Genomic DNA, 8,342 nt, shown 5'->3' with positions numbered 1-8,342 from the left:
CGAGTTATTTGTGCCAAATTAACACAGGTCTTTTGTGCTCTCCTTCTTTGGGCCAAAAGAGCTCTGTAATTATGGTGATGATCAAGACTGTCCCAGATTATACTTCAGCAAAAACGCTTTTCTTGTTTCATTAGAGAAAGGACCACCAACATCCAAACAAACCCTGAGCTTGTTGTGCTTTGGCTCGCATGTTTGTTCAGCCACAGGGTTAAATGATGATCTTCAGCACTGGAAGGCATTGTACAGTTATTTATACATTATTACGTCTAAAAGAACTGGTTTTGGACGATCTCAAAAGGAATAATGCCCATTCCCCTGTCTTTTCCTAATAATACTCCAGAATTTATGACTTGTTTGAGATCGTGGGTAATGAGGAGGTCTGAAAACAATCATGCACTTTTTTTATTGCTGTCATATTTTTTTTTTTTTTTTTTTTTTATATATGTATTTTTACTCATGGCCACTATAATGTGGAGGGCTGAAAATATTAATGATTATACACTTTTTATATATTTAATTTTAGATGCATATGTAAATGATTACTGTTAGTATTGGTAGTCATGGGCAGCATAATGTGGAAGGATGAAAATATTCATGGTCATGCACTTATTTATTTATTGGATGTGTTTTTTTTGTTTTTGTTTATTTATTAAGTTTTATATTTTTTTTTCATATGTATATGTCAATGTTTTGTAAGTATAAATAATTATTTTATTTATTTTGTTTTACTTTAGACATAATTTGTAAATAATTTATATTATTAATACTAGTCATATTTTATTTTATAAGTTTAGATTTTAAAATTTTGTTTATACTCTATGTGAATATGTATAAATATTTACTTGGAAGACCTTTAAATTTGTTGCTGCGTGGTTCACCTGCTCAAATATTGTTATGGTTAATGTTTTGTGTAACTGTATTGTTCTGTGTGTCTTTTCACAGTTTGTATTCTTTGTTTTGTGTTTGGTGTTGTGAGAACCATTTTTTTTAATGTGTGTATATATTATTACAGATAAGATTACACACTTTTCCTTAGGAGAGAATTAAAGGGTTATAGATGTCTAAACATAATAAAGTGATTTCAAAATAGATTGTATTCACACCTTTTGTGAGATAGTAGAGTTTTATTTATGGTACAGAATCAGGGATAATTAGCCTACTCTGAACGTTGTATGTGAATGTGCAAGTGCTTCAGGTTTTCCTTGTTTTTTAATCTTCAACACATTTGCATGACATGATTTTCCTTGGCTGGATCTCATATTTGACAAAATTTGCATTAATCATCATATTGTAAGTAAATTTAATTTGTTTACCTTTTCAAAGCACAAAATTCGGATCATGCAAAATTTAGTGACTTTAATTATCTTGTCTAGAACCTGATTCATTTATTATTTAATATCAAAACATATTGTTTTATGAAAAGTAATAGCAGTTTCATTCAATGAGGTAATAAAGGTTTCTATACCAGGCCAAAAAACGAACAAAAAACTTTCCTAAAACTTTATTTGCTCCTTGTCTAGACATGTAGAGCATGAGCAGAGGATGTGTCATTCGTTTAAAGTCTCATATGTTGCCGTGTCTCAAAGAAAACAGCTTAATGGAACTATTCATTATGATGTTTTAACTCAAGTGTTAAATGTATATAATTTCTCTAGTTGCCCAAAGGCTTTACTTTTGGTTTGGAGTTAATATTGCTTTCAGTAAGTAACCCACGCCGGCTGTTATTTGTGCAATGACTCAATGATGAGGAATAGACTGACATGAGCACATACAACCTCAACCAAAGCCCGAAAACCAAGAGCTCTTTAAAGGAGATAATGACCAATGTAACTTATAGTTTATTTAAATAAAGCAACATTTATCTTATGATTAAGAGAGAAACAATTGTATTATAGCATTTTTATCTAACTTTTGTATATATATAGAATTTACATCATAATATTACTATTTTATATAATATATTTGGTCATGCAAAATCATGCTATATGAGTTTGCACTAATTCTGGATGAAACCAGTGATGTCATATTATGACATCATATTGCATGAGTGTTTCCCACCAGCAGAACAGTGTGTGCTTTGTGAGGCAAAATTACAGTGAGACTAAATTACAAGTGCTGCATCTGATTCCCAACAGAAGCCTGACAAAAAAAAAAAAAAAATCTGTTTACCGTGTGTTTAAGACTATTGTAAAAATTGCAGGAAAAATACATGAAAATTTGATAAGCTATTCTGTGTGAATATTAAATAAATAAATAAATACATATAAATATATATTTTTTAAATAGTTTGTTATCTTGTAGAAACATACATTATGATATTTTAATTATTATGTGAATGCAGTTTAAATAAATTAATAATCAAACAAACAAATATATAAATATTATAAATATATAGGCTACGAAAATGATATATTTTTACAATAAATATATATTTTTTCTTATGATAAGAATGCCATTTTTGTAAGAATGTAACCAAAGATTGTATGAAATTGTGATTGTAATTTTTCTTTTATTTTATTTAATTGGTCGTATGCTTAAACAATATTTTTCACAGTTGTAAATAAAACAATGATTATTAAATTACAAGATAATAGTTTTTGAAAATTGTCAAAATTCTTTATTTAATCCAATGTGATATCTGCCATTTCTTTGTAGGCTAATTATTTGTGAAATTTTAGCTAGAAACTTCTTAGTGAAAAAAAATAAAAGTTTCGAAGCCGAATGTGACTATAATTGCAATAAATAATAAATAGCGTGAATAAATATTTCACTTGACAAAGAGTGTCGCGCGCTGTTATGAAGCTCTACATGTCCTACTGAGACACAGCCAGCAGCACTCAAGTGTTTTCACCAGTCCTGGCAACCTCCAAAATCAGATCCCAATCCCTATTTCCCCCCGTGTGTGTGGAATCCAGTTCGGTTTTTCCCCTCATACCAACGTAACGTTAGACTACTATGTGTGTGAGCGAGATCGAGCCTTGTTTACAGCGTCAATTCAACGGAGAGAGACTACATGATCTGCTCCACATCCTTCACATCTCCTAAATTAACGCAGATCCGATCCTTCACACATCATCTGAGTCCACCATTGGCCGCGTCTCGAAGGGAAAAATCAAGGTCTCTGTAATCTCAGACTGAAGATGGTGGGAGGCAGAGAGAGACCATTTTAAAGCCTGGACGGAAATTATTTGGCATCTTTTTGAGATTCTCCACCGCTTTTTAGGCCTTTAAGGACGCTGGATGAGAAGTGCTAGGCTTCTTGCTGCTGATGGATATCACGCACACATAGGCTCACTTGTCCAGAGTGTTTTAGCCAGCAGATCTAAGCGGGTTTCAGCTAAAACCAGCCTGCGAGGAGCCCTACAACAACGTGTTTTTCAAGATTTCCCCACGACATGGAGCACGGAACTGCGGATTATTTAGCAGTTACGTGTTTTTCTGGGTTATTTTCACATATATCGACGAGGACACCCTGCCAAAAATAATTTGAAACACGTTTAAGCAGCGCGAGGTTCAGTGCGGGTGAATCCGCCTCATGGTGAGGTCAGAGCGGGCTGGGGCTGCTGGAGAATCTCGCTGGGGTGTCTGGAGGGTCATTTATCCCAGCAAAAACACAATGAAGATGGACGAGATTGGCTTTGTTTGATTATTTCCTGCTGCTGTGTATCTATCTTTTGTTTTTTTTACCCCCTCCATAACCAACTTTGATGATATTTTTGAGCTGAGAAGACTTCAAGAGTCAAGCATCATCATCCATTTTTTTTTGAAGGGTTGAGCTTTCTCCCCTGTTTTGTTACACTTTTAATTACTTTATTTTTGCCTGCCTTGTTTTTTTGTACAGGAATGAGGTCTAGCAGACAGAGGCGATATTGGACCTTGCTTTGTGGTCTGGTCTTGGTCCTCTCTACACTTTGTCATGGAGAAAGTAAGTTATTCTAATGATATGGATACTTTTGGATTATCAGAAGTGTTGCTGGTTTAAGAAACCTTCACTTTCATTTTTTCTTTCAGAGTAGTTTTAAGCTTTCATTTGCGATCGTGTGGAAAGTAAACTGGCTCAATGTCCAGACCAACTGTTTTTAAACTGTTTTTACTTATCTTTTAATTGCATGCTTTTCATGCTTTCATTCCCTTTATAGATTTCTTAAAAGAAAGGAAACGACAACACACACACATTATGTGTAACAGGAGTGTCTGTTGAGTGTTTAGGCTATGCAAAGCCAAAGAACACAACAAAGTCAAGTTTGGTCATGCAAACGCTGCCATTTCTAATAGTAATTTCATAGGTATTTTACCACTGTATCTTTTAAATAATACTACTTTTGGTATCTAGTCTGGTTGTACACAAGTGCCATATTATGTGCACCTGTAGGTACACATCTAGCAGATATATTGAATTTAATTTGAGTTCCCACCATATTAGCAGCATGGGGGATTTTGGTGACAGAATCTAGATATTTTAAGTTACAAACCAATGGGATTTTTAAAAGGCTAGACTAGATATTTAAAACATTAGTGTTGTTTATCTCTTTTCAAACCTGTCTGCTGGTCCTTGAAACATTAATCATTATTAGTCCACACAAAGTGCTCACTGGACATGAGAGTTTAAAACTCAAGTGTATTTTTAGCAGACATGGGGACTTGTGACTTGGTGACTTGGACTCGAGTCGACTCGAGTCGCTATTTTTAGGACTTGAGACTTGACTCGGACTTGGAAGTTAAAGACTCGGGACTTGACTTGACTTGAGACACGATGACTTGAATGACTTGAGTGTTAATTAAATCATGTTTTCAGTTTGAATATAAAATATATAAATTATTTTTTAAAATAAAGTTGATTACTCAGCTGGAGCGCAGGCTGAGAATAGCGTCGTGACTGGATCAGGACACTATCATCAGTCATGCCCTCTCTACCTTACACACACCACGCCCACTTAAATCAGATATCACATCACATCAACATGTCAGCCTGAGAGGTACCGAGGGTCATCGCTTTTGTCTTCAATAGTTCGCGCCTAAAAACGCGTGGAAAACGCTAGTCGCGCCGCTTTCTCCTTCTTTCCAAAGCGCTCGGGCAGAAGTGCTCCTGGGGCGTCTGTCGTTGCTAAGCATCCATGACACGCTCTCTCTCAATGAAAACGCGGAAATTTCAGCAAAGGATAAATGGATTTGCAGCACTAAAAATCGCTCGCAGTAGCTCTGCTACTAAATTCATTTTAAAATGGCAATCCATATACAGCTATGAACAGCTGTTCCTTCATCTTAGCTGAGCTTTCAACGTTGATACGAGAAAGGATGAAGCTGATTGGTTAGTTATTGTCACATGACCTGCGGTGCGCTTGCGGCATTCTGAAAAGTTTAGATGTTGAGCGCATTGCTTCCATTATAAGCGCGCATACCGCGCGCCTACATTGGAAATAACGAACTTGCGCGCACAAAATACGTGATGTGAACAGCCCCTAATGATCCGCTAGCAGGCCGTCAAAAAAACGCATTCCAGGGGCGGCGCTAGGGTTGGGCTAAGGGTGCATAAGCCCCGAATATTTTGTTACCTTGTCTTTCTCATAGAGCAAAACAATTGATCAGAAAAACAAATGTAGCTGCCGCGATTACCCAGTCATGACAAGTGCATATTACATACATATATATATATATATATATATATATATATATATATATATATATATATATATATACACAGTACAGAATATAAATATGACGTATTTTCAGTTGTTTCATACTTTTTTGTTATGTATAGTACAGACCAAAAGTTTGGACACACCGTCTCATTCAAAGAGTTTTCTTTATTTTCATGACTATTGACTATTGTAGAGTCAAACTGAAGGCATCAAGGGCTATTTGACCAAGAAGGAGAGTGATGGGGTGCTGCGCCAGATGACCTGGCCTCCACAGTCACCGGACCTGAACCCAATCGAGATGGTTTAGGGGTGAGCTGGGCCGCAGACAGAAGGCAAAAGGGCCAACAAGTGCTAAGCATCTCTCGGGGAACTCCTTCAAGACTGTTGAAGACCATTTCAGGTAACTACCTCTTGAAGCTCATCAAGAGAATGCCAAGAGTGTGCAAAGCAGTAATCAAAACAAAAAGTGGCTACTTTGAAGAACCAAGAATATTACATATTTTCGGTTGTTTCACACTTGTTTGTTATGTATATAATTCCATATATAATTCCACATGTGTTAATTCATAGTTTTGATGCCTTCAGTGTGAATCTACAATTTTCATAGTCATGAAAATAAAGAAAACTCTTTGAATGAGAAGGTGTGTCCAAACTTTTGGTCTGTACTGTACATAACAAAAAAGTATGAAACAACTGAAAATACGTCATATTTATATTCTATACTCTGAGAGAGAGAGAGAGTGTGTGAGAGAGAGAGAGAGAGAGAGAGAGAGAGAGAGAGAGAGGAGAAATGTAACAGTTTAATGTTGTATGTAAACTGTGTTTGAGAGAGAGAGAGAGAGAGAGAGGTGTTCAGAGAGGAGTCTCTGTAAAACATTTCAAACACTGTTGGCAGAAGTGAAAAATAAATAATTTTAGGAACTTACAATTTTGTTTGATTCCATGATGGATTTTACTGAACATGAGTATTTACATTTAAATTATTTTAATTTACTGACAGTTACTTATATCTTGTCTTTTAACTTTATTAAGATCAGATTCTGCAGGTAAAATAACAATATTACGGTGACTTGACTTGGACTTGACTTGACATAGCTTGTGACTTGACTTGACTTGACTTGCCCAAGAAAAAAATACTTGGGACTTACTTGAGACTTGAAGGTTAAGACTTGAGACTTACTTGAGACTTGCACATCTGTGACTTGGTCCCATCTCTGATTTTTAGGTTCTGGTTTAGACTCATTCCTTGAGACCAGAGAATTAGTCTTCAGTAGCCTCACAGCTCTAATTTAAAGTAGAGTCCATCATAGATTTGTTAAATCTGTACCTGTTTTCTTTTGGTTAACTGACAGATCGTATTGATAAGTGTGATTACAGTAAGCGAGATGGCTATCAGGGGCGGGCCGGTCGCTGTTAGGTTAGTAGGATATGTTGGGACGCTGTGATGACAACACATGTTGGATTTTCACTGACATGCACGGTACGACGGGGCATGCTTGTTTACTTGTTATTGTGTGTCGCATGTTGTTGGTGCTGTGTTAGGTTTGCATGGATTCTTTGGAATATTAACCACGGCATGCAATGAGTTCTAATTAATATTAGTTCAGCCCACATGGGGAATGCAATTTGCCTTTGTTTTTCTATGCAAAACTGCCCTGTGTTCTTTAACAATCCCAAAACTGGCCCATGCATATGTGAAAAAACATGTAAGATATTCAGTGTTTATTTTATTCTGCCTCTTTAAAATCAATAACCCGGTAAGTTCTCAAAAAGAGAGAAAAAAAAAAGGCAATTTTTGCTTTCCTTCATGTTTGGCCACCACAAAATCTCCATGTTTCCAAGTAAACTGCAAATAAGACCCCCTGATTCATCAACAGAGAGAGGAAAAATGTGTGTTTTTAAAATAGAACATGTAAAAACACCCCCTCTAGCAAAACAGACTGGGTTCTGTTGATTGGAAGAGTGAGGAGTTTGTGAAGTCTGTGTAATTGGGTTTTACTGTTAACCCCAGCGGTTGCAGGGCAGTGAGGCCGAGGAGGCTCTCAATGGAAATCCTAAGTATAACCTACCTCTCTTAGCATAGGATGGTTAAAGATTCCCAGTGGGGTATAAATGTGACTCGGGTTAACTGGTTGACTTATCTTAAGATCACTGGCTTATTTGTTGATCTGCCTCTTTTGTTTGATTTAAAGCAGTTTGAGTGTTTGTGTGTATTATCATTATAGGGTGATTATTTTTGAGTGTTAGCTTACATTCTCTTGTCGGTTTAAAATTACATTTTAATAGAAATATGTAATTTTATCTAACAGCATGGAATGCTTTAGAGTTCCAATACATCACATAATTCATCAAATGAATCGTTAGTATTAATGTTTGTGATCTTTTACAAAAGACCCAAAAGTGGTCCTTATGAAAATGTATTAGCCAAATTGTTTCCAAAGTAAAAAAAAAATCATAAAATGCTTAGGCTTTAGAAAGATAAATATGAAGAGACCCCAGTAATATTTTTTTATAAAGCCAAATTTGTAATTAATATTTTAAATTCACCTGATATTTTTTTAAAGTTTAATATTTGAATTTAAATAGTTTTTCAAGTGCGTTAAAACACATTTTTAACATAAGAATTTAAACAATAGAGATGTATTTTTATATTTTTTATGCATTTAAGATGCTTGCAAACATTTGATTTCAACATTGAAATGA

The 8,342-nt window shown here is 35.3% G+C and overlaps 1 protein-coding gene across 3 annotated transcripts in view; it reads left to right on the top strand.

The window, feature by feature from the left end:
• The first annotated feature begins 2,949 nt into the window (after positions 1–2,949).
• LOC128017328 (insulin-like growth factor 1 receptor) overlaps positions 2,950–8,342 on the top strand; it is an 87,355-nt gene continuing 81,962 nt past the window's right edge. For 2 of the 3 annotated variants that reach the window (XM_052602673.1, XM_052602674.1), the window contains exon 1: positions 2,950–3,925. In XM_052602673.1, coding sequence (XP_052458633.1) covers positions 3,844–3,925 — 82 coding nt within the window. In that variant the 5' untranslated portion in view covers positions 2,950–3,843. The remainder of the gene's footprint in view (positions 3,926–8,342) is intronic. The other variant, XM_052602672.1, reaches the window with a different exon arrangement.

Source organism: Carassius gibelio, chromosome A7 (assembly GCF_023724105.1).
Source record: "Carassius gibelio isolate Cgi1373 ecotype wild population from Czech Republic chromosome A7, carGib1.2-hapl.c, whole genome shotgun sequence".
NCBI classification, from domain to species: domain Eukaryota; kingdom Metazoa; phylum Chordata; class Actinopteri; order Cypriniformes; family Cyprinidae; genus Carassius; species Carassius gibelio.
This window is presented reverse-complemented; position numbering and strand designations above follow the sequence as displayed.